The sequence below is a fragment of the Suricata suricatta genome, chromosome 14 (genome assembly GCF_006229205.1).
Source record: "Suricata suricatta isolate VVHF042 chromosome 14, meerkat_22Aug2017_6uvM2_HiC, whole genome shotgun sequence".
NCBI lineage: Eukaryota > Metazoa > Chordata > Mammalia > Carnivora > Herpestidae > Suricata > Suricata suricatta.
Genome location: NC_043713.1, coordinates 24,738,277 through 24,764,954, shown reverse-complemented (window position 1 = coordinate 24,764,954; position 26,678 = coordinate 24,738,277). Strand labels below are relative to the sequence as shown.

The window sequence follows — 26,678 nt, the reverse complement described above, 5'->3', positions numbered from 1 at the left end:
TTCCCCTCCATTCCTTCTTGAGCCACCACTGTGCCCCTGAAAGTAGGTCAGATCGCTGTCTGCTACAGAGACATGGAGGGAAATAGACACCAACTAGGTCATCATAGCTGCTAGTGCCTGGTGAGCCGGCCCAAACCAACGGCTGCCCAATTTAAGACAGCCCGGAAAGACTCTTTTATGTGGCAGGGAATCCTTAATGGCCACATCCACACAACAAAAGGTCAGCTCTGCTTTCTGGGAACGGAACGAGTAATTGAATTTCTGAAATGGTACATTTCCTGTAGTCAGAGAAAGGTACAACCCAGGTCCTTAAAGTATTCACTTAAAAAATTAATAAGTTGGAGGCAATTATTTCTTTTTCCAAAGATACTTGCAATAGGACTTAAAATTTTCCTTGTACCATTAAAACGCAGTTCCATACAGGAATTTTTTGCGTGCAAGCAGCTTTTAAGGAATTCATCTCTATCTATTGATTTCCTATCTTTCTTCCTAATTGGAAACCTTCATAAGACCGTGTTCCTTGTACATTTAAAACTTTGACAACACGCTTGTCAGGGTCCATTATTTTCGCACGGTGCTGATCACATGCATATTTAGCGTGGCAGCTTAGCTCTTAGTGATTTAACTTGGAAGGAGAGAGAGGGAAGAAGCAAGGTACCTCTAGCACAGCTCAGTTATGGCAACCCCGTGAATGTATGCTTTTGTCACTGCTGACTGTCTATACAGTACGAATCCAGGGGAAACCCTCAGTGGGCTAACCCTTTACGTGGCTCGTTGGAAACTCTCCTCATCATTTGTTCACTTTCTCATTCCCCCAACAAATGTTGAGTGCCTGCTCTGTGGCAGTCACTGTGCACAGTACATTGAGATTGGAAACTGGGGGGTCCATTGCCCGAGAAATGCAACCCCACTGAATTCCGGATGGCTTCCTGCTATGGCTGATGCCAGGTCTCAAATCTGCTGTTCTCCTGGGGCCCGTGTATGGCTCCATCCCGAGTCTCTTGAGTCAACATCCCACTCTCCTGTGCGTTGCTTTAAGTCTTCTATTTAATTGAGTCAATCCTCTTTTTCCTCTCCTGTCGAAAATGCATAATAAGAGTACCCCGCTCTCAGGGCTGTGAGGTCTAAATTGACTAATAGACGTAAAACTCTTTGCTCCATACCTACCTTGGTCTTATCCTTATCCTAGCTCACAATCCTTGCAGGCATAATTTAGTTCCTTCCAGGGAAATGGAATTGCTCACTCAGTGGAAGGGAGTATATTTATGGGACAGAACTGGAGGGGAAGGAAAGCCTTTGCAGACTGGCTTCCCCCCATTGTTGGGCTAACTCATCCACATGGGATTCAGCGCAAGGATGCCCTTGCCTCACCTTGCCATCTTCTTTGTTATCTTCTTGGCACCCAAGGTAGCCTAGGAGGGAGCCAAAAGGAGCCACGGCAAACAGATGAGGCATACACAGACAGTTTTTCCACGTGTGCAAGCTATCTCCCACATGTGTTCTCCCTTTCACCTCCTCCCCAGCTGCCAGTGTCATCGGTCAAGTGGAAGAGCCTCATTGAGCATGTGCAATATGTAAGATGCTATTGTGGAGGTAAAACTTTGACATGAAAGGCAGGACTCTGAGGAGTCCCCTGGCCTTTGCCCACGCTATGGTCTCAGATATGACCAGAATTCAGCTTCCCACCAGTGCTTCCCACCAAGCAAAGAGCACAAATCCAGGGCAGAGAGCAAGAGGCCGAATGTCACTCTGGTGTCAATGACCATAGCCCAGGAGGGGCCGTCGAGTGGGACCTTCTTATGAGTGCCTGACTCCCAGTCACAGATCGGGCCAGCCCACCTTAAAACCGCTTTGTGCAGGAGAAGCCTTGTTTGAGACCCTCAGGAGAGCATGCCTCCCTCCTTGGACCCTACGGCCTGTTCTTCCCTCTGCCCCAGCAGAGGCCTCACCTCCCCAGCTCCTGTCACTTGTATGACTTCTGCAGACCCGTATCCATCCCCTGGTAGGTGCTGACCCCCCTCTCAGCCCCTCTGGCCTCTGCTTTGTAGACCCAGGGTACTTTTGGACCCTTCTCTTTGCAGGCTGTCTGGGCATGAGCGTTTCCCATTCACATTCAGTAAACATGCGTCCAAGGACTGGCCAGATGTGCTCCTGTGTGTCATTTCATTTGCTTTCTAGCATCTCATTTAACCCTCACAACAGGACGTGCACCTGGGTAGCTCAATCAGTTAAGCATCTGACTTCAGCTCAAGTCTTGATCTCATGGTTCCGTGAGTTTGAGCCCCACATTGGGTTCTCTACTCTCTACTCTTAGCACAAAACCCACTTCAGATTCTCTTTCTCTCTCTCTCTCAAAAATAAACATTAAAAAAATTTTTTTAATAAAAAAATAGTAACCCTCACAACAAGAGCTATGTTTAAGTTCTCCATTTTAGAGCAGCAGAGAACATGGCTCAGAGAAGGGAAGAGAACCGACCTACTGCTGGCTGACTGGCCTCTAGTCTTGCACACAGGGTGGGCTTGGCAGCAGTGGGGGCATGGGGGGCCTTGTTACAAACTCCGGGGCCTGTGGAGTTGAGTGGTGGGCACCAAGCATCCATAGTGCCATTATCACTGTGCAGGCCAGGGAATGGCCACATTGGTCCTCAGAGAGCTTACAGTCTAACCAAGGACTATGGGATCTAAATTTTCATATCTTCTCCATTTAACTGAGAATTGCAATTACAGGTTGAGGGCTGAGGGAGCTTTGGGGCATCCTGGCTTCTTACAGTCTTCTTCTTACAGGAGAGATTATCCCGTTGAGGGCCATAGTCTGTAGGTCCAGGTCACCTGTGCATGCTACTGGTCCACAGTGGATAGAATGAAGCTGGCCCACCTCTGGTTCACTCTGGCCATTGCTTATCTTAACTTTTAATCCAACAAGGAATTACGGAGAACTACAGTATCCAAGGCACTGTGGGACACACAAAAATGAAGGAGGGATGGCCTCTGAGCTCGTGAACGTTGGTAGCATGGTTGGAGAGACAAGCTTGTAAGCAACTACTTCGTCCATTTAGAGACCAGGACCGAGTGCTAAGAAGCTAAGAAGCTTGTTCAATGTGCTGGGTGACCAATGGATTCATTCTCACAGGAACTAGGTTTGGTTTTTATGGGCATGGACGTTTATGCCAATGGCAAATTTGGGACAATATTTCAGGGGTGAACAAAAGTGGGGAAGATGTGGTGTGGCAGGCAGAGGGAAAAGCCTGGTTCCAGAAATGTGTGCAAGGGTGGGGTGGCAGCACATGGGGCACAGGGAGGAGTGAACGCCCCTTAAAGATCAGCCACCAGCTATCTCCGGTCCACTTCCAACCCCAGGGCAGCAACCCGGGTCTCCTGGCCCCCAGCCCAGTGCTCCTTTTGATGCATTTCCATAAATAGAAGCTTAAAGCTAGTTCTCAGGACCAGCAGTAGGGAGGGAGGGATGTGAATGGGGAGGTGAGGGCAGTGATTCAAGCTTTTCCTCCTGGTGGGCTCCCAATCTGACACAGGAGATGGGGCAGTGAGAGCCGAAAGAATTCCTTCTGTCCATGGAACTGGTTGGAAAGGCTGTGGTCCTGCCAGGAATACTGGTCATACCATTAAATCCTGGTACTTGAGTCGGACACCCAGCCCCACAGCCCTGAGTCTGATCACTTGGGCTCAGCTTGTGCACACTGATCTTCTTCCTTACGTTGGGGGTGCTTAGAGCCTAGAGCTGGGTGGCATGGAGGGCTGACTTATTGCTTTGGAAGGGCTGCTTTCTTTAGGAAAAGGAAGAGGGAGAGAAGGAAAAGGAGGAAACATCTCTGAAAGCCTCATGGATAAAAGGAACCTCGAGTGAGCCAGCTTTCCTGGCCCCATCTGTTTCAGCAGCTGGGCAATCCAGGAGACAGGGGTCATCCTTCTGAAATATCTTGTCATGGAGGACAGTCTGCCTGCAGGCAAAGCTCAGGGCAGTCCTGGTGTTTGACAGGAGGCCCTTTTGAATGTTCTGGAGAGGCACCTGCAGAGTTAGAACTGCTGGCTGCTGAGGGCTCTGTGTTTATAGGTCAGTAGGTGCTCACCAAACTAACTGCCTTATCTGTGTCACTGATAAGTGGGTAGCATGGTGGCCCAGGATGGGGAGGGGGGGCGGTCAATGAGCAAATGACAGAAAGTCCCCTGCATTCCCTTCAGAAATAAAACCAGACAAAAATGGACTATGGCTTGATTAAATGCATTAGCAAGAAGGGAAAGAGTTTGGATTACATGAGCACTTGCCTTTCATGCCAGGAAGGTAATGATCACTGCTACAGTCCATGACTTAGACTAACACTGGTAAGCCAGAGTTTTTCCCACTGGCCTTTGGCAAAATGAGAAAACTGGTGAGTTCACAGTCTGCCTGGGATTAGGTTCAGGTGAAAATGAGCCATCGTATTCAAAATTATTCTTAAAAACCCCTTAGATCCCCATGATGTTCATAACACTGGGTTTGGAGCACATACCCTATACGGTATTGTAGACGTATCAGTGTGTATCTTGTGGTCTACTGTAAAGAGGACATAAGGCCCATAGGGTATTTTATTTCTTTGTAAGTATACTTAGGTGTAGACAAGCATTTGCTTGAGACTCTGTAGGGTAGTGCAGTGCCTTTCCTAGAGCTGAAGCTAATCCATGTGAAGGACCATCTTTTATTTGACAGTCATGTCCCTTGTGAAATGAAGGTGATCATAGATGGGACGTCCTTAGGCAGAGTGAAGAGGAACAACTCCCATTTTTCAACTTAAGTATTACTGGTTTATGAAATTCAACATGTTGGGAACTACTAATCTAAGCCGACTACTTTATTTAAATTAAAGAAACTCGTAAGCTTTGTATGTTGACGACTAAACAGAAGGAGAGCCAACTCTTTGATTTTTTTTCTCCTGTAGAGAACATTAGTCTTGACCTTGACTCTCTCTCAACCTGTCAACCTGGTCATTCTGATTGGGCTCCAGTGTCCCTTTCTTAGGTCTTTTCTGATTCTCCAGTCGAAAACATTACCCTCTTCTTCATTTTTATTGGTTTTTTTCTCCCCAGTGCATTTGTCTCTGGTTACATTTTCTTTCTTTCTTTTTTTTTTTTAGTTGCATTCTGTTGGCTCTCCCATTCCCCGTGTGGGATGGAAACCCTAGCTCCAGTTCAATTTGCTATTGTGTCTCCAGCCCCTTCATCACATCCTGACACCTCAACAAAGAAGTGCCACATGAATGAAGGAAAGCCCGATGGGCTCCTGAGGGAAGGACCACATTTTAGCCTCTTGCCTTCAATGCTAATGCTGACGCTACTGCTGCAGGTTCTCAGTCAGGACTGAGCGCAGAGGCCACTCCCTCCCTCCCCACTCTCTCCCCGTGCGTCTTGTCTGGCCTGGCCTGGCCTCTGAGATGTCCTGTGAGCTACCTGCAGCCCAGTGGCCCAGCCAGGCTGGTCTGACCCAGCGTTTCACTCATGACTCTCTTGGGTTGGGGTGGCAGTTGGCCGTCTACACAGAGGAGGCTGAGGCTATGGCAAGCTGCACTTCTGTGCCCTGAGAATGTTCTGGACACAGCCAGGGAGCTCAGGGAGCAGTTGGTTGGGGGACACTGGTGGTCACACATTCTAGGATGGCATCCCCGGGGGGTTGGGCCGCTGCTTCCTGGCAGGCTCATGAGGGACATGGACAGAAAGACTAAGGGAGTCTTAGGGGTGGAGGGCTTTCCTGGTGCAGGGGCTTGGGGTGCAGATGGGGACATCTCACAGACTCTGCCAAAGAAGAGAAGGTGTGGGAGGGTGCAGAGGATGCGAGGTAGGGTGGGCAACTTGGGGAAATCACCTGCATCACCTGCCCCATGCCAGGCCTGAGCAGGGCACCTGAGATATCAGATAATTTCATTTAATTTTCACAACAACTCTCTGAACTGGGTATAACTATTGTTGCCATTTCATAGATGAGGAAAATAGAAGCATATGTAAGGTAGGTAGGTATCTACCCAGGCTTTCATAGTCGACAGCAGTCATTACATTAAACTGAACCAACAAATTCCTTGTCCCAGCCCTCAGTCACATTGCTTAATGACCCTGAGTCTGGCTCAGCAAGCACTGGGGTGCTCCTTTGTCACAACCTTCTTACCTGTACCCCCGCCCCCAATATCTGACCAGCAGCAGGCAGGAGAGATGAATCATTCATTCACACGTGGTCTCCCCTGCACAGTGGAGCTCATCCTTGGATCTCAGTATCACAGAGAGAGCTGGTTTGGGGAGGAGGGCATCTCTCCATGTGGTCCACAGCTGCCCTCATGCTTATTGAACCCTGATTCCTGCTGCCTTGTTTAATAAACCACACCAGAATATATTCAGGAGAAGCAAGAGCGGAGCCATTAAAGCACACTTCCTAGTAACTTGCAAGGAGGCCGCCATCTTTCTTAGACTGCTTCTGGGAATTTCAGAGTCTTCTGGTAACTCAGAGGGTAGCCTCAGGCATCCTTTCTCCAGGCGGTCCTTGCTGCTACGGTGTCCGCCCCCCCCCCCCCATGCAACTTCCCTCTGTGTGGGGTCTTAAGATTTTTGGTGTATCCTTTCTTCCCCACAGCCCGTGGACTTCTTAGGGACACAGGCAGAGTCTCATTCCTCCATGTCTGTGGTACATGGTGTGGCCACAGTGCATGGTGGCCATGTCTGAGTATTTGCAGAGTCTCCATTTTCTTCCGGAATCCATTGTTGCTTCTGTTCCCAGGATGGCTTTTGAACCTCCCCAAGTACAAGGCAGTATTCACAAACATGACAAATGTACCCGCCTCTCAGAGTCGGCCACTTCCCTGCAGAGGCCAGAGCACGAGCATCACGTCGTCTTCCCTTGAGCTTGCTCAATGGAGTTTTTGAGGCTTTTAGTCTCACCTGCGTCAGGATCACACCGCTGAGTTGGGAACCAGACCACAGGCTGGATGTGTATAAGCTCGTTCAGGCAGTCCTTCTGGAGACTGCAGAGTAGACACCATGTCATTTCCCATGTGCCACTTGTCCCGTTCCATTTCTTGAGCATCTTGCAACCTTTGGTCTGCGGCAGCCTGAAGGTATTGCCTTTTTCAGTTGAGCAGGGCTCCCGGGACCTTCCATGAAGGTCCCTCATCAGGAGAGTGGAGAGCACATGTCTGCTCTGGCTCTGGTCTCTCGGGGCTGCCGAGGTGTGGTGAACAGCAGGAATACCACTGACAAGGGTCCTTGAAAACCCAGCCCCGCAGGAACTGTTTCCTTTACATTTTACACCATATAATTAAAGAGTTCTCCACCATTGTTCTGTTATTTCTTGCTTTGCACCAATGTTCTCACCCATTTTTTTTTCTCTTCATTCAGAACTTATCAAGTCAGTGTCATTTGTATTTGCAATTGCCCCTCGGGTTACCAATGGGAAGGGGCGGAAGCAGTCACATTTCCTTTCCATGACTTCACCAATATAATAGGATCAAGTTCAACGCCATCTATAACTATCTCATGCTGAATCGTTGAGGACCTTTTTTTTTGGTTATAAGTAATAGAAACTCACCTCAAAATACTTTATTATTTTTTTCTAAATTTTGTTTAATGTTTATTTTTGAGAGAAACAGAGACAGAGGATAAGTGGGGGAGGAGCAGAGAGAGAGGGAGACAGAGAACCCGAAATAGGCTCTAGGCTCTGAGCTGTCAGAACAGAGCCCAACGTGGGGCTCAAACCCATGAGCCATGAGATCATGACCTGAGCCAAAGCTGGACGCTCAACCAACTAACTGACCCAGCCAGGCACCCCTTTTATTTATTATTATTTTTTGATGTTTATTTATTTTTGAGAGAGAGAGAGCACAAGCGAGGAAGGGGCAGAGAAAGAGGGAGACACAGAATCCGAAGCAGGCTCCAGGCTCTGAGCTGTCAGCACAGAGCCTGACACAGGGCTCAAACCCATGAACCACAAGAACCTGAGATGAAGTCAGACGTTTAACCAACTGAGCCACCCAGGGGCCCCAGTTAAAGATACTGGCTCACGAAATCAAAGGAAAGTTTAAATAGTCATGACAAAGGAGGCAGGAAGGTCAAATATTGTCATCCTCATTTTCTACAAGAAGGAGGAGAGGACTGGAAGAAATAACTGCACAAGTTTGGCAACAGAGCCAGGACCCTGGTTGCCTGAAGGGTGTGTGTGGTTTATTAGTTGGGATTCTCTTGGCTTTTATGGTGAGAAACCCAACTGGAAGGAAACGAGAGGGGGCTTTATTAGCTTAGCGCCTCCAAGGAAGGCTTGCACAGGGCAGCGGTCTAGCCTCTGTCGCTGCAGTACGACGCAGGCATGGACCCCCAGATTATGATGAATGCGATGACCTCTATCCTGAAGAATGTTCATGTGCAGTTTGGGGAGTGGGTCACAGACTTCACTAAACCTGTCCAGAGAACCTCAGTTAAGCTCCTCCTCTAGAAAATCGTCCCATTCCTGTGGAGCCCTCATCCTATGGTATCCAGGGCAGACCTTTTCAGAATAGATGAAGTTGAGGTCCACATTCCAGAGCGTGAGTGGAACTCCAGGCAGAGGTGAGTACCAATGGCTAGGCCTCTGGATCTCACCCCTATGCACTTTTATCTGTTTTCTTACATTGGGCCTCTAGCTAAGGTATTACATTTTTTAAAAGTCTCTGCTGATTAAAAAAGATAAATTAAAAGGGAATGAAAACCCTGCATGTAATCGTGAGTGAGCCTGTGTGCCCCTCACCTTTCTTTCTAAAATAGGTCAGCTTCTCTGAATAGCTTTGCGGCCTAGAGATTCCAGGAATTTTAGAAACATTACCTGTTTATTTCATTGGACGTGACCCACACATCCTGCCCACGTGCCCGCAGCAAGACGTTGGTAGGATAACTTCTCAGAAGCTATGAAAAAACATGACCCCCCGCAGGAGGAAGGCTCTGCTATTGAGGCAAGCTCATTGTCAGGGGAGACGTACTTGGTGTTTTATGGCCCATTACGTTGCCAAGTGCTGTGGCTGCTTTGTACTGTTTGCCCTGGGGATGTCACCCCAAGTTGGGCTGGAGATGGGGGGAAGCTGGGAAGTCCTGAGCTCGCTTGGCCAGAACGTCTGCCCTACCTCCCCAGGACTCTAGCTCCCTGAGCCTGCCCAGTGGGCACAGCAGAACCAACGTCCAGCTTTTCTTCTGTCAGACTATTGATGGGGCCTCCACCTGAATCACCTGGGATCTTCTGGAGAAGAGGAAGCCATTTGTTTCCATGTATTTAATAGCATTCTTGTGAGTGACGGGAGCTGGGTGGGGCCAATGAGTATGGATCTGGTGAAGGAGCAGAGAGGTATCATGGTTTTCAAGAGGCTGAGGTGTGATGGGGACAGACAGGGGTGTCCCTGGAGAGAGCAGGGCTGGAGTGCAGGGCCTACCTCGACAGAAGACTGGTGAGGGCACCTCTCTGCTTGAAACCTCCCACTGCCGCCTCACCTGGACCAGGGTCCTCTTTCCAACTAGAGTGTTTTATGGCTCCCTGCCTCCCAGTGAAGGCCACGCAGTTCCTGCTGTTTGTCCAGGTCTTGTGGGGTCTGGGGATCCATCACACAACAGGAGGAAATATAATGCTCTCTCTCGAGCGTGCGCTCTCTCTCTCTCTCTTGTTCTTTCTCTCTCTCTCTCTCTCTCTCTCTCTCTCTCTCTCTCTCTCTCTGCAAAGAGCCAATGGGTGAGAGAAAGATAATAGATATGGGAGACAGTTGGGCTTAGATAATTTCTGTCGGGCTCAGGTCTGGGGTTGGTTAGTGGCCATGGGTCAAAGGTCACAGGAATATCCTAAAACATTTCTTTGAGGGGAAAGTGGGCATGGGATACTGTGACACACATACATGTTTCTAGCTTCCCTGCCCCTCCCTCTCCCTGGCCCCTGCAGGTGTGCTGGATGGTGGGGCTGGGCCGGGAGGTGGATGTATGTACCTTGCTTGTCCGGAGAATTCGGCTCTCTCTTTATTGTGAAGCTGGGGCCTGGCCAGGGCAGCATCTCAGGATGTTGGTTTGGTGGGAGGCTAGAAGCTCCCTCAAGACTGGATGTCTCTGGCACAGAGCCTGGTACTCCAGCACTGGCCCAGCATACCCCTGTAGGTTATGGCCCCAAGGGCTCTGGAGTGGCACAGGTGGGGGCTGGTGGCACTCACCCTCCAGGGAGAAGCAGAAGGACCTAGGACTACCATGAGTGACAGGGTACCGGAGCACCGCACTGACAGGATCAAGCTTGGGACACGGAGGGAGGAGATGGGAGAGGCCATCAGGCCAGGCTTGCACTGGGGACGCGTGGCTGGGACTGTGCTGTGGGATCTGGTGGAAGGGCCGGGAATGTTCAAGGGCTGCCATAAGTACTGCTAACCAGGTGACGTGTAGAACAGACATTTATTGTGCCACAGTTCTGGAGGCTAGAAATCTGGGATGGAGGCATCGGTGGGACCCATGCTCCTTCTGAAGGCTCTGAGGAAAAATCCTCTCTTGTCACCAGCTTCTGGTGGCTGCCAGAGTCATTGGAGTTCTTTGGCTCAAGCTGGATTGGGCCAACACTGCCTCGATCTTTACATGGCCTTCTCCCTCTGTGTCTCATGTGTCTCTGTCACCAAATTTCCTCCTTCCTCTAAGGACACCGGTCATTGAATGAGTATGAGAGGGCCCATACTCATCCAGTATGACCTCATCTACACTTGATCATATCTGCAAGACCCTCTCTCCAAATAAGGTCATGTTCACAGCTCTCTCCAGGGTTAGGGCTCCAACTGATCTTTTTGTACCTGGTACAGGGGGTGAAGAGGCACATCCAGATGGCACCAAGCCAGACACCTGTCAGGAGTACCAGCCCTGGCCCTCAGAGTACCCTGGTGCTTCCCTCTCTGCCCACAGCGCCAAGCACATCTCCACACGCTGCCATGATGCTGGCATCATTGACGAGCAGATAGATGTCATAACACACCTTCTAGTCTTCTCATGTACCCCTATCCAACCTCTTATGGCTCAGCCTAGGTACTACTCCATGGGTGAAGGCTTCCCTGACCCTTCTCCCAAACAGGGTCTTCATTCCTTCTTCGGGGCTGCCAGAGGCATTTGTCCAATGTCTCCTGTGGCACGTGGCACACATCAGCTTACACGTCTGTGATTCCCCTGACCTCCAGGGCCAGAACTGAGTCTGTTCATTTTGGTATTCTCCATCTGATACACCTGGCACATGATGGGCCTTCCGTGCTGGTGGAGTGAGAAAGAACCAAGGATGGACCTATGGGTGGGTAAATTAGATGGACAGATGTCAAGTTAAAGAAGTCTTCCCTGACCACCCCCACCCCCACCCTCGGCGCACTCATGCCCTTGCCATGCCTTGTTCTGCTCCAGAGGGTTTTTGTCAATTATCAGAGCATCTGCTTATCTGATTGTCATCTCTCTGCTTTCACTAGAATGTGTGCTCTACACAGACCAGCATGTTGCCGATTTCTTTTTCACTGCTATATACACCGTGCCTAAAATAGCAATTTTTACAGGATAGATGGGTGGAAGAGCAGGTGGATTTTAGGAAGTGGGGTGGGAGGGGCGCCCGTAGCCTAGTGGAGGTATGTCACTGTGAGCACAGAGTCAGTGGGTCTCAGAGCCGTAGGGCACACATGCTCCTTGCTTGGTGGGCTTATTTGGCCCTCCCTGCTGCACCCCAGACCCAAGATTTGTTTGTCTATACTGGCCTCTCAGGGCAAGGCCCTTGCACTCCCAGCCTGGGGCCAGCAGCTCTGCTGGGCCTTCCTTTAATCCCTGGGAAATACTGCCCTGGGTTGTAAGTATCAACCTCAGCCTACCCTGGAATGGGTGGCTCTTACAGAGCATATTTCTGCACCCAGAGCAATCAGGTAATGCCCTGCAGAGGGGCATATACATCATTGCTAATCTCCGCGTCAGGGATGTATGGGTATGTGTGTGTGTGTGTGTGTTTCCTGTGTGGTGTGCCAGTGCTGCATGTGAGAAGGGTATTATCTTCCCTCTTTCCCTGGAGAGCCTTGATTTATATAATCTACTTGTCTCCCGGGCCCACTTACTTAGCAAATATGGTCAGAGGGTAGAGAGAGGGGATCTGCAGCCAGGTCTCAGAGCCAGTGGAAGAATCCTCAAGCAAAGAAGTGCAGGCAGGGCCTGAAGTGGTCTGGGGTAAAACTAGAAGCTCACGTGCCTCAAGACTGATGAGACACACCAAGCAGCTGGTAGACCAGAAGGCCGTGCTCTCACTTGTTCGGGGACTGGGGAGAGAGTGTCTCACATCTGGACTGACGTTCCTATGAGGCCCTTTTTTTTTTTTTTTTTTTTGGTTAATGTTTATTTATTTATTTTGAGAGAGAAAGAGTATGATAGGGGAGGGGCAAAGAGTGAGGGAGAGAGAGAATCCCAAGCAAGCTCTGCACTGTCAGCACAGAGCCCTACATGGAGCTCGATCCCACAAACCATGAGATCATGACCTGAGCAGAAATCTAGAGCCAGACGCTTAACCGACTGAGCCATGGAGGTGCCCCTGGGGCTCTTTCAAAGCATAGAATGGAAGAATTTGTTAAATAAAGAATTAGAATAAAGGCCACTCTTTACTCTTAAAAGAGAATTCTAACAAGCTTGATAAATTTTCATTCTTCACTTGAATGATACATTCTAAAAAGCAGGGAGGGAGCTCTGGTCTATGGCCAAAATACCATCTCCCCTGGCCAGGCCTGGAGATACCAATTCATGCTCCTTTCCAGATTCCTTATTAGTCACACTTGTCATTGGGTGCCTCTTGCCTAGGACATGCTGCCCTTTGCAGCCCTCTCTTACATAAAATGTTTCAGGGCAACTGCTTCCTGGAGAGTAATTGAGTGAGATGAGCACTTTCCACTGTGGCTGGATTTTTTTTTTTTTTTTGGTAATTAACACTTTCTATCCCCTCTCCCCAGAACACACTGCCCCCAGATTTTCCTCCCACTGTTTGAAATTGAGGTATGATTTACATACTGTAAAATTTGCCCTTTTGAAGTGTACAGTTAGTTGGGGTTTTTTTTGTTTTGTTTTTAATATCTTCACAAGCCCATGCATGCAACCATCACTAGTGTGTAATTCCAGAATATTTCCATCACTCAGAGGCAAAACCAGGACGCATTTGCAGTCACTCCTCATCTTCCCTCTCCTCCGCCCCTGGCCACCACTCGCCTACTTCCTGCCTGCAGATTTGCCTATTCTGGACATTTCATAAAAATGAAATTGTACAATACATGGTCTTTGGTGACTAGCTTCTTTCCCTGAGCATGATGGGTGTGGTTTTTTTGTTTTGTTTTGTTTTTTGAGAGAGAGAGAGAGAGAGAATGGAGAAGGGGCAGCATGGAGCCAGAGACAGAGCTTGATTTCTCAAACCTGGGGTCAGGACTGGAGTCAACCAACTGAGCCACCCAGTCTCTCTGGGCGTGATGTTTTTAAGGTTCATCCAGAAAATAACTGCATATGTTAAAAAAATAAATTGTATAAAAAAAATAAAAGTCCAAAACAACAACAACAACAACAAAAAAAAAGGTTCATCCATGTCGTCACATATATCAGAATTTCCTTGCTTTTTATGGCCATATAATATTGGATTGTATGGACATACCACATTTTACTTAGCCAGTCCTAAGTGGACGTTTGGGTTATTTCCAGTTGTGGCTATGATGAAAAATGCTGCCGTAAACATTCGTGTGCAACCCTGACCTCTTGCCTGTGAGTAAAGAAGCTCAGTTACCCAGATCAGCACTAGCCTGATGCCAGATCAGCACAGATTTTCTCTTCTTCCACCGGCCCCACATTTCCCCCAGTTGATACCAGTTACCCCTGTCTTGGAGGGAGTATGGGCAGCATCTTGAATTGTGTGCATCACTTGGTGCCAACCACCAGCGTGAGAAACGAACTGGCTGATTGAAGAGAGTTCTCTAGTGAGGCCTGTGTAGATACAGTGTGTCCTGCTCTATGCAGGAGCACCTGACAGTCCTACGTACGTGCCCAGGGAAGGTGGCTCTCATTCACTGATTGACCAACATGCTAATAGCCTGGGGCTCCGGGTGGTCTTGCAGGTGGGACCAGTCCTCCATAGCCCCAGCCCGGGTTGTTCCTGGGGAGGGAAGACTTCAGAAGTGCAAGACTTCATACCTTTTTATAGCTGTTTTCTGGCCTCCTGCTGGTGTCTGCCAGCCTCATCTATGCCCTCCGCCCTGAAGACCACTGCGGCCAGACTCTGTGCCAGGTCGGGGGCTCCATGAGGAGAAGGACCTGAGCGGCCTCATTTGCTGTGGCACGTTCAGCCCTGAGCAGGGTGTCCAGAGGCTGGGAAGGTGATGAAAGTGATGGTGACAGGGGCACCACTGGAGATAATGAGGCTTCCTGCATACCAGGCCCTAGTCTGCATTCTTTACGTGCTTATCAACTCATTTAACCTTCACAGGGACCCTCGGAGGCGGGTCCTGTTATCTCCATTTGACAGATGTGGCAAGTGAGGCAGGTAGAGGTGAAGTTATCTACCTAAGTCACAAAATCATCAAAAGGAAGTGCTAGGAGCTGAATGCTCACGGTGCAGCTCCAGACCCCATGTTTTTACTCCTAATGGTATTTTCTCTGCATTCACATACTTTGGAGGCGATCGATGGGTGGGCAGAGGTCCCAGCAGGGGCTTCATGAGAAGCTCTGCACAGCCCTGCAGGTCCTCTGGGCCACTCTGAGCTTGGTGGAGAGCTAGGACTCTATTGGAGGGTGAGTCCCAAAGGCAGCTCCCCACTGAGTGTGGAGGAGAAGGGCGGGATGCAGGCCAGAGCCCAGGACTCAGAAGCCCAGACAGGGGACGCTGTACCTCCTTGGGCTCGTGAAAGGCCCAGGGTCGTGGACAGCTCCGTCTGCCCAGCCTCAGAGCTGAGATTTCGATCCAAGCCGCTTCCTTCCATTGTCTACGTGGGGCACACCCAGCATGTTCCTACGGTGACCCCAGGCCAGGAGGGAGGGAAGGGGCCAGCCCGGAGCTGGGTCAGAATGGGAGAGGGGAAATGAGAGGGGAAGACTTGGTGTTTTTCCTTGTTTGTGTTTTGTATTAAAGAAAAGCAAATAATATCCTTTGAGAAGCCCATTAAACAAAGCACATCCTAAGGCTGCTGAGGCCCATTGTGGCCGCCTGGAGCCTGGAATTCATTCATGCTTTTCTGGCCAGATTGTTGGAGGAAGAGACAGGGAGGGAGGGACTATTATTACAATAAGTGTTGACCTGTGTCATTCCCTCCCTGGACTCCTTAGAGGGCCAAGCATCCATGAGGCCAGAGTCCCTGTGTCCTCTCGAACCTGTTCCCTCTTGTCCTCCCACTACCTTGCCCCCTGAGAAGCTCCTTTAAACAGACCAGAGCTGCCAACATCCACTCCACACTGGTCGGGAACTAAGCCCTGAGAAGGCCTTCCAGTGGGGCCATCCACTGTGGAGCCTGAAACCAAAGGATCTGAGCCTCAGTCTCCCTGTCTATAAAGTGGGGGCATTGGGTTAGATGGACTCTGGCTGACCACTCTCCGGCACACCAGGACCCATCACTCCCTCTCACTCTGTGTGTGCCTAGGGGCCTGTGGGTGGCATGGGGGTCACGCTGTGGCTGTAGTCTCTGCGTCAGGATCTATACACATGTATCCCAGGCCCGAGTCAGACCACCCCCTCCTCTCAGCCCTCCAGGTCTGGGTCCCCTCAACCGTCCCCCTGCCCACCCACTTCCACACACACAGTCTGTCCATAATGTAATGACCGTGTCCTCCCCCATGTCCCACCAGAACACACTTTTCTGCTGGGAGGAAGGAGCTGGTACAAACAGAGCTGGCCTTCAGCCCAGCGTCAGCAGATAATTCTGCCTGGAGCTTGGCATGTAAAAGACCAGCCCTGCGTCATAAGTAGAGGGTCTGCTCCAACCTTGGTGTAGAGGTGTAGCTGTTGTCCTGATGACAGTATACAAGAGACCATGCTTAGGATTTTCCCCAGCCCAAAGTTTAAAACAGCATCTAATTGTTTCATCCTAAATACTCTCCAGGAGTGTGAGGAATGAGGGTCCTGGGTCAAAATTGCATGGACCTTCCTGGGCTTGGGGGAGACAACCCGGGTCCTAGCCCACTCCGTCTTAGCGAGGCCCAGAGATTGCAAGGGGCTGCACCTCCTTGGTCCTCTCAACAGCCCAAAGAAGATACTGACATCCCAGTGTGTCAGGAAGCTTAGGGAAGCCGTGAGTGTTCAAAAAGGAACTCGTCCTCCACCATGCAGCCGCGAATCTGGGATCTGGTCCCAGCTTTGTTGCTAATTCTCTGCAAGACTTTGAACTGATTCATTCATCCCTCTGGACCTGAGTGTCCTCATCTGGAATTGGAATGACTGGGTATGACAAATCCTGAGGTCCCCTTTGTGTCCCTCCCGATCATTGGTTCTATAATTCCAGCATCATTGCCTGGTGGGAAATGGATTCACTCTACCATTTTCCATTTTCCAGTGTGGATTGGTGGTAGGAGTCTAGTCTTGCCAAACTCCTGATTTCTTTTTGTCACAGATGTTGTTATCAGTAGTTTCGTGTGAGGTCTTTGCCATCTTTCCCAAGTTACTAACTACCCCCCTTCCTTCCACACGCCACAGGGCTACCACCCGATGCCCCATGAAGTAGAAATCGCCCACACGAAGAAGTTGTTCCGGAGGAGGAGAAATGACCGAAGGTAGGAGAGACTCCGTCGAGAGCTCTTGGTTTTCCGTCCTCGGCCAACCGTCTGCAACTCCGTCAGTTCTGGGCTGGGGTTTGCTGCCCCCGGTGGGTGGGGTTGGGTACCAGTTGAGGCTACACTTCTCTGGGCTGACCCAGCGGGTAGGTCCCTTCAGGAGTCCAGGGCTGACCCAGCGGGTAGGTCCCTTCAGGAGTCCAGGGCAGTGCAGGTCATGCCCCTCAGGAGGGGAAATGCTTTTTCCACCGTCCCTCCCGTAACAACCGCCGTCCTTAAGGCTCTGGGTCCTAGCTGACGTATGTTTTGAGACATGGCCTCCAGGAGGCTCCAGAGCTCACGCTTCCAAGGGTATCTGTCTTTCCTCCTCTTCCCTGGTCACTGAAAGTCGTCTCGAGGCACGGCGGACTGCTCTCTATCTCTAGTGCCTGGAGGAACTCACTTACACTAAGCCCAAAACCAGCATCTCCCTTGCAGTTCAGAGGACTGGGTGATAGCTAGGGGCTGGGAAAACTGCTGCCAGGGGCACCTGGATGGCTCTTGGTTTCAGATCAGGTCATGATCTCACAGTTTGTGGGTTCGAACCCCACATCAGGCTCTGTGCTGACAGTATCAAGTCTGCTTGGGGTTCTCTCTCTCTCCTCTTTCTGCCCCTTTCCCAATTGCTTTCACTCTCTCTGTCTCTAAATAAACTTAAAAAGAAAAGTGCCACGAGGCAGCCTTGGATACACAGGCGTCTTGGGAAGGCATGCCTTGGTTTCCTTGCAGCCTTTCTGCCATGGAAAGGTCTTCATGGTATATTTCAAATGGAAAACTCCAGGTACAGAGCGATGTTTGTAGTCTGTGGACTTTGAACATGCATATATTACTTCTGGTTGGAAATATAAAAAAATAAAGGACAGAAGAAGGGAGAAGGAGAGGGAAAGAGAAAAAGATAGGAAGGATGGGAAGGAGGATGGAAAGAAGGAAAGAGCAAAAAGCCTTCTGCCTAAGGAACTGAAATGAGGTGTGTTCCTCTCTAGGGGATTTCTTCTTGGATAGAAGTGATGGCCTGTGGTTTTACCTTTAATGAACAGAGAATGTCCTCGGAGAGTCAAGAGATGGTCCAGCTGACATCTCTTGCTCAGAAACTACAGGCACCTGTTTTACTCTTATCCCTTAAAACTAGGGCTGTGGCTGACCAGGGTCCCCGGTCCTTCCCTCCACCCGTGGGCACTGACCAAGGAGTGCTAGGCTAGTGCTCGGGCACCCAGAACTCATCATCAGCTTGTGGATTTGGTGGGTGTGAGGCTTCCCAGAGGCCAGTAACCATACAGCTAACGGGGCAAGGCCGTCCTGGCTTTGACCTCGGAACCACTAGGCATGTCACATGGCAGCAGGAAAAGGGGAAACTGAGCCAGGAGAATGGGATCAAGCCCTAGTTCAGGCTTGCCCAGGACAGGCTTATTACACTGTGTGCTTCCTTTGTGCCGTTCAGCATCACAGAGGCTAATTCCTGGTTTCTGGGTGCCTGGTGGAGGGAAGAAGAAGGGAGCACTCCCCCGAAAGGGGAATGGGGTTCTCAGGGGCTGGGAAGGGGTCAGGGAGGGCAGAAGCCCCGTGTCCCTCTTCCCTTGCTGCCCAGTCCCCAGTATGTGTCTAGAGGTGTGTGGAGTCCCCACGCTTCTGAATGAAGAGTCACCCCCTGCCCGGCTCCTTCAGGTCCAGGCAGTGGCAGCCTGAAGCTCAGGTCCATGTCAGCCACAGCCTCACTTGTGGGCCTGGTGGCCTCTCTCGGCAGCTCCCCTTCCCCACATTGGCAGGCCTCTGGACAGCAGCTTGACCCAGGCATGTAGGAAGAAGAGAGTGACATGCACCCACTAGAGATCTGACGTTCCACTGAGCCACACTCGTGTTAACAAATGCCTGAGTTAGGTCAGCACACCTCGAAAAGGATGTGGACCCGGGACAGGGTCCAAAGCAAGGCAATAACGATGATTAAAGGGATGGAAAGTATGTCCTGGGAGGAGAGGCTAACGGGACGGAGCAGGGAAAGAACACGCAGGCCAATAAACTCATGAGAGGTTTACACGGGAGGACCAGGAGCAGCTGCCTCGTGCTCCCAGGGCCCAAACCAGAGGAGCTGGCTGGAATGCAGCAAGAGGGTGTTCGGCTAGACCCCAGATGCACTCCAGATGCCTTGATGGTCAGAGGGTCCGTCTGCGGTTCAGGATGGCAGGTAGCATAATGTGGATTTTGTGGTGCCCTGTAGTTTGCAGCGGGGACGCCTGCATTCTATCCCAGGTCTCGCTGGACGTGAGGGGGCGTGGGTCCCTGCTGATTCTCACTTCCGGTTGTGGAAGTCTGAGGCCCCTGCCCCAGGAGTAGACCCCGGATGTGGATTCTACCCCCTCCATTCACTACCTTTGTGACCTGGGCAGATTGCTTCAGGCCCCTATTTCGTCTTCTGTAAAATGGGCCTGAAATATCTAATCTTTGTAAGGCCCCTGGAAACAGTCTTAGGGCCGGCCCACTCTTGGGTCCAAGATTCGTGGGAAACATTGTAAGGAGGGGTGGGGAGATGGCTGCAACGAGGGTGGGCCGTCACCCGCAATCTCCCTTGCGAGCCCGGTGAGCTTTGCCCTGCGTTCCCTCTGGGATCAATTTCCTTCTCCTGCTTCCGCTTCCCCAGGCAGACCGGGAAGGGGGTCCCCTCTGGGGCATTGGTCTGCAGACCCGATCCCACACTCCAGGGCTGCTGCGAGGCCCTCTGTGATTAAATTGAGTTGTGAATGCCCTGTCCTCATTTTGCAGAAAAAGGTTAAGCTCAAGAATGATTCCTAGGTTCCCCCCCTCCCTTATAAATATTCTCGAAACTTAAACTAGTAACCACTTGCTTATTTTGGGAAACTACTCAAAGATGTTTGCTGATTTCATAAAAAATTACGCATTTCATGCTATGAATGTACTAAATGAGTACTTCAAGCATTCCTCAAAGAGCCACATGCCTCAGGTGCCCCGTCCCCACCCACGTTGGAGGCCTGGTGCCTGGAGGAGGGCCTGGGAGCTTCCCCCTCCACCCCATGCTAGCCCCCCCGCCCCTGCCTGGGGTGCAGGCAGAGGAACGGGCTCCCATGCTGCCCAAGTCTCACCTGCTGGGGGTGCGGGATTTTCTCTGCCCCTCCTCCACCCTTCTTCAAGTGCAGAGATGAACAGAATGGGGCAATGAACAACTGTCAGGGGCTGCCTTTTCTAGGAAGCTGACGCTGGGGTGGGGCACTTACAGGGGAGCATCCTTTGGATCAATAGCTGTAGACAGGAAGGGAAGGGAGTAGGGTTGGGCAGAGGGAGAAGCTGAGTCTGGGTGGGAAGTTCTGGCCCGTCGGGAGAGGAGGGGTGGGGGGGCTCTGAAGTTAAGGTGATTCAGAGCTGTGAAGGAGCAGGTCTTCCTATGCCCTGCCTGCTGGTCATTGGATAGAATTGCCACAACCTTAGGCTGGAGGCTCTTTTCACCCAGAGCCATCTCTGTAGGGGCTGACAGCTGAGGGGATGGGCGGGTGTGGGGAGATCTGCTCCAGCACGTCCGGCAGCTGAGGGGAGTGACTGCACCATTCCTCAAGGGAGGCCTGGGTGGCACATCACCCTGAACGCCTTCTGGAAGCCGTACTTAACTCTCCTACTGGGACTGATGGAGTGGCGCTCTGTACTCCAGCCTGTGCTCCTGGAACACCAGCTGGGCCCCTGCTCTCCAGGGCCTGCCGTATGGCTTGCACAGCCCTCTTTGGCTCTTGAAGCCACCAGACTGCAAGTAGAATCTGACTGTTCAAAGAAAGGAGCCAGCAGGGGGTGGTCGAGGAGTGCTTCCTGGAGGAGGTGGGCACTGAACTAGCCTGCGAGACACAAGGAGGATTGGGATTGAGACCAGAGGATATCAGGATGGAAGGAACGTGAAAGGTGCAGGAGCCAGAGACCCCCACCTTCCCAGAGGCCACCTCACAAAGCTCCCTAGAAACGGAGCCACAAGGGTGGCGCTTATGGCAGTCACTACCCCCAACTGATCTACATCGAAGGGAAAGGCCAGAGCTGCCGGTTCCTGATGGGCCCTGGTCCAGGGGCTTACAATCTGTGTAGACACAGCACGCTCCAGAACCAGACCTCCTAACAGAGCAGGACAGCGAATGCTGGCACTATCTCTCCATCCCACGCTGCCCTGTTCTCCCACTTAATCGGTTTCATTAAGTGGGGGCTCAGAATGGCTCTTGGACTCCATGTCCAAAGCAGATTCAGAAGGAAGAAGAAAAGAATGCCATGGTCATCCAGCTAGTGTCCGATGGCCCTGCTGGGCGAGGGACAGGAGCGCGAGCTGTCCCCACACTTCTGCATGCCACCCCCTCCCTGTGTCCACAGGTGCTGCAGTCGGGGCCACATCCTGGACCCTGCGGGGCGATTGGAGCCTGAATGACCATGGCCGTGGCTTGGTGTCCTCTAATTGTAGAACCAATTAAGCATCTTATTCCTTCTTCCCGTCCTCTGCCAACATGTGTCCAAACCCTCCCTGGGTGCCAGGCTCTTTCCCTGGGGACACAGTTAGTGTCAGCCATCAGATCTGATTTGGCAAGCTCTCCCTGACATCATCTGGGTCACTGATAAAAATGAACTTTCTAAATATACTAAAAATCCTGACTTATGTAATTGAAAAGGATAGGTTTTTCTTACAGGATTTGCATATCAATTAAAAATTTTTTAATGAATAAAGCAGGTCCCAGGAAAGAGTGACTTGGCAAGCCCCTGGAAATACTCCTTGAGTCTTTTTTTTTTTATGTTTTTATTTATTATTGAGACAGAGAGAAACAGACCATAAGTGGGGAAGGGGCAGAGAGAGAGGGAGACACAGAATCTGAAGACAGGCTCCAGGCTCTGAGCTAGCTGTCAGCACAGAGCTCAACGCGGGGGTCGAACCCACAAATCGTGAGATCGTGACCTGAGCCGAAGTCAGCCACTTAACCAACTGAGTCACTCAGGCGCCCCTAATACTCCTTGAATGTTGACTCTTGATGTTTGCAGGGTTCCCCAAACGTATCAGGCAAGTAACTCTTTCAAAAAAGGAAGCAAATTTGGTCTGGTTCGTGTGAATCTGTGCTAGCTATTGGTCATATCATTTCTTCCAAAACATCTGTTTGGGAGTCACTTTGAGAGACCTGATATGTATATATTTTCTGATTTTTGAAAATTGGAACTGTAGGCACCAAGCTACAGTCCCTAGCACTTTGTTTTCCAAGATTCCTCCGACGTGTTCAGGGGCCACTTATGACCCCAGTAAAGCATTCTCTTCTCCTGAGCAATATTGTTCCCTCCCTTGGGCAAGAAGATGGGAATCGGAGGACCTGTCGCTCTCCCACCAGCCCCTCCAGGCCTGGGACATCGGATGGACCATGGACCTGCAGGGTCCACTCTCCTGGCCCGGCACCTGTCCTCCGACCTTTCTTTCAGCTGCACCCTTAATTTTGCATCATTAATCCTGTCCAGAACCCCATGCTTCCCTCCTCCCTCTCACTCAGAACATGGAATTATAATTTTAGAGCCCTCGTTAACCTTTCTTCGGCTCACTCCGAGACACATTCTGATGATTACCGTGCTTTGATGATCGTCACTGGCTATGGGCAACCTCTCCTTCCATTCTGGAGCCACCTTATCCCACCTCTTCTCACTTCCTGGCTCTTGGGCCAGGACCCCGGGGAAGCCCTGTGCCTCCTTCACCCCCTTTCCTCTATGTCACAGTTACCCTCGGAAGCCTGCCACCCCCCTGAGCACCACAGACTCTGCAGTCACGGAGTCCTTGGTCCTGTGAGGGTGACTCCTTCCCAGATCGTGTCCACCACAAACAGATCAGGAATCAACTAGTGCAGATCTCTGGATCCATCCGTCGGCTCACGCGTTGGAAGTACAGTCAATCCTCACTACTTGTGGTTCCCATATTTGCAGATTTGCCTACTTGCTAAAATTTATTTGTAACCTTGAAATCAGTACTCATGGTTCTTTCAAGGTCACTCATGGGCATGCCCGAGGTGGTGAGAGATTCGAGTTGCCAAACACGCATGTTCCCAACTGAGGTCAGACAAGGAGATACTCTCCCTTTGTGTTTCAGCCCTCACACTGCAATGAGCCTCCTTTTCATGATCTTTTTAGCACCAGGATTTTCACAGTTGTGTGCTATTGCCCTTTAAAATGCCCCCAAGTGTAATACTGACATGCTCCCTAGTGTTCCTAAGGGCAAGCAGGCTGTGATGTGACTCACGGAGACAAATCCGAGTGGCAGGTAAGCATCATTCAGGCATAAGTTATATATAGTCAGGATACTTAGGATGCATTTTCATGATCGATAGAGTGCTGTTGGCCATGAGTTCACCATTAATGAACCAACAATATATATTAAGTAAGGTGTCTTTAAGCAGAAACAGATAATATAAGGTTTATGTATTGATCAATTAGAGAAAATGTTGTGGCCAGAGGCCTGTAGGAATCGAACCCTCGATTTCCCTTGGGAATAATTGTTCGGTATTCCCTAATTCAGTGTTTGCAAGACTATGTAGAACTTAACTACAGCGAATAGTGAGAATCAACAGGGCTTGCTCTTTTTTTTTTTAATTTTTTTATGCTTTTTATTTTTGAGAGACAGAGAAAGACAGCGTGAGCAGGGAGGATCAGAGAGAGAGAGGGAGATAAAGAATCCAAATACAGGTTCCAGGCTCTGAGCTAGCAGTCAGCACAGAACCCGACGTGGGGCTTGAACACATGAACTGTGAGATCATGACCTGAGCCGAAGCCAGACGCCTAACTGACTGAGCCACCCAGGCGCCCCAACAGGGTTTGCTCTTTTATTTATTTATTTATTTATTTATTTATTTTTGCTCTTTAAAGCAGAGTAGAGAGGTGCTCAAGGTAAAGGAGTAGGTTGTGAGTGATGGGATTTCAGACCTGAGCAAATCATCTTTTTTGCGTGGTCCTGGGAGATCTGGGGGCAAGAGAAGGGAGGATCACGAGACCCTTCCTTCCCTGGTCATCACTTGGGTTTCCCTGAGGGGACCTCTGCTTCACTTGCCCCATCTGGGGGTGATACCATCCCTGATGCCCCCGAGACTGCTCAGCCCTGTGGTGACCAGCAGTGTCATCCTGTCATCAGGAACCCAGGGGACAGCGAGACAGATCGCACTGCCATCGCCCGAGGTTTGTCTTTATATCCCAGCAAGGAAATTGCCCTCATTAAGTCTCTGCTAAAGATAGATAAGAAAATGGGACAGGCAAACCCCCACCTGGCAGGCAGCCCTGTCAGATTCTAAGCAAAATGAGTCAGATAGGAATTATTTTTAGGCTCCTTCTCCTCCCCCACGCCCACCCCCAAGCAGGCGCTCTTGGAAAGAACAGCTCATTTCTTGAAGCCAGATGTCCATGTCCATGTCCAACTGACGTGAGAACCCTGGTATGCCTGGAGAAGACCCCAGCCTTTGTACAAACCATGGGGGCCAGGTCATCCTTTGGACCCTGCGGCCACCTCACTCAGCATTCCTGGGAGGAACGGGCTGTGAGGGCACCCCGGGAGGCTGGCCCACGGCTACCTGAGAACAACGCACCTTCCCAGGATGCCCTTTCTTGCCCCTCTTTCCCGGAGTGTGCCGTGTGCTCAGGATCTGCTCTATACATCATACTTTGTGGGAAAGAAAACAAGGCCCTGGGGCCCCTCTCCCAGTAAAGGACCAGCATGTCCCTTGGGCCATGGGCCTGCATGTGTGGGAGGCCCCTTTTGTGCATTTTGGCAGAGCTCCTGGGTGCCGGGCCGGCCCACCCTGGCAGTGGGCATCTCCCAGCCTGTGCCCACTCGGGGAAGCTGAGCATTGTTCTTCTTTGTTTGCCCTCTTCCCCTTTTTCCAGCAATTAGGATTTGTGCAGACCCCGTAGACCCTAGATGGCGAAGGAGAGTGACCTGGAAGTGACCTGGAAGTGACCTGGAAAGGAGTGGAAGCAGGGGCTTGTGCCCACTGGCCCAGAGGGCAGGAGGGTTGCTGATGAGGAAAGTAGCTGAGAGAGAAAAATGCCATCGTCACCGGGTCTGTGGCTGGGGCAGAGTAGAGTGGGTACCCCAGGAGGCAGCCATCCGAGCTGATTCAGTTCAGACCTCCTCAGTGGTCTCAGGTTCTCTGTTTCTGTAGGGTTGGGCATTTGCGAATTGGATCACAAATGTTGACCCCTAATCCTTCCCCAGCAACTTTGAGGGTCCCAAGTAACTGAGCCCCTGGCACCACATCCCCATAGTCTTGTTTGGGGGCAGGGTACATGGTGGGCAGCCCAGATGCAGTGCCTCCCTTGGCTTCAAGACTAGCTCATGCCTCACCAGGCAGGGGGTCTTCAGGAGATAAGGACCCTCGCCAAACCTCTTCTTGTTGTCTCAAGGACATTGATGCCTGCAGGGGTGCCAGCAGATGGCATTGATGGCAGGTATGCAAGAAGGCCCAGAGGCCATAACCCTCTGGGTGCCCCATGTATCTTCTGCCCAATGCACGTGCCCTCTCCAGAAAGTTCCAGAAAGACAGGCCCTATCTGCTACTCCTGTGTACACCTTTCAGGACCACATCTGGTGTAGGTTGGTACCCCGGGTACCCTGCATGCCCAGCTGAGTCCCCTGGCTGAGATGCAGCCTGGGACCACCTTATTCGGAAGGTAGACTTCCCATCCCTTTGGTTCTAGGGCCTTTTTGCTGGACCCACAGGCAAACTCAGCCCACTCTCCATCCTCTAGAAGTCACTCAGCAATTTAGTAAGCCTTTCCAGAATGCTCACCATGTGCAGGACACACTGAGCCCTTTACAAAATATCAGCTCATAGAAGCTTGCCAACAACCTTAGAAAGGTTTCCATTTTACAGGTGGGGAAAGTCACTTGCAAACTTGCACAGAGAAGCGAAAGTCAGAGAGCTGGGAAGTTCAGCTGAGCCAGACTGCGAACCCAAGCAGCCTGGCTTCAGAGCCTGTGTCCCCAACCAGTTCTGGGCAGAAGACTCCTGTGTGTCCCCTCCTTGGCACACTCAGTCTCCCTCTTTGGGTCCTTTACTGCCTTCTGTACTCCCCCTAATTAACTCATGCGCTGGAGGTGGTGCATAGCATGGGGCTGCTGTTGTCAAAACGGACCGAGTGGGGAGCAGTACTTATTCCAAAGGAATCAGTGAATGGGCAGGTTTCAAACGAGACCTATCAGAGTCACTCACGGTCTGCCTCCTGCACCTCAGCACCTGCTCTGTCACGCCTATAGATCGTTTGCCTGGTTCAGATGATTCACGCCTGGGCATATTTAGAAAGGCCCTGCAGTAGCCTAGAGCCTTCCCAGGTTGTGGGGGCCCACCCAGGGAGAAACTGGAGGAGGGATGGTGTGAGTGCTAGAATGGTGGGCAGCTCCCAGGGATGGGCGGTCTGGCCGGGAGCACCTCCTGTCGTCCCCCCCACCCCCACCCCAGGGGGACGAGCCCAGAGCACTAGGGTGCCTCCCAGCAGGGACAGGAGCACAGGTTTTAAAAATACCAAGGAGCCTTCCTGCCTGATCAGCATTTACCCTGAGCTCCAGGGGTTATTTCTGAGTCTTCCCAGTAATTCAAGTTTAGTCATTTATTCCAAGGCATGTGTTTGGGGGAAGCCAAGGTGGCCTGTGTTATGGTTGGGAGTATTTTGGGGGGACCCTGGTTTCCAGAAGTGATGCAGGGCCTCAATTCGGCAAGCTGTCAGAAAACAGGATTAAAATAACTCAAGACAGGCCCTTGGGTCCTCAGAGGTGATACCTGTTCTTAGTCCCCATGAGGGAAATGAAGACCGAGGTGTCCCGTCCCCTGGGTCCCCGGGGTCATCTCTCAAGTGGCATCTGCAGGGATCTGAGCGCCCTTTAAAATGCAGAAAGGATGGAGTGGCCGTTCTTTCCA

At 50.9% G+C, this 26,678-nt stretch overlaps 1 protein-coding gene across 4 annotated transcripts in view; it reads left to right on the top strand.

Moving 5' to 3' along the window:
- CTIF (cap binding complex dependent translation initiation factor) overlaps window positions 1–26,678 on the top strand; it is a 295,461-nt gene that overhangs the window by 146,532 nt on the left and 122,251 nt on the right. For all 4 annotated transcript variants that reach the window (XM_029922254.1, XM_029922251.1, XM_029922252.1 and 1 more), the window contains exon 7: window positions 16,667–16,743. In XM_029922254.1, the coding sequence (XP_029778114.1) occupies window positions 16,667–16,743 (77 nt within the window). The remainder of the gene's footprint in view (window positions 1–16,666; window positions 16,744–26,678) is intronic.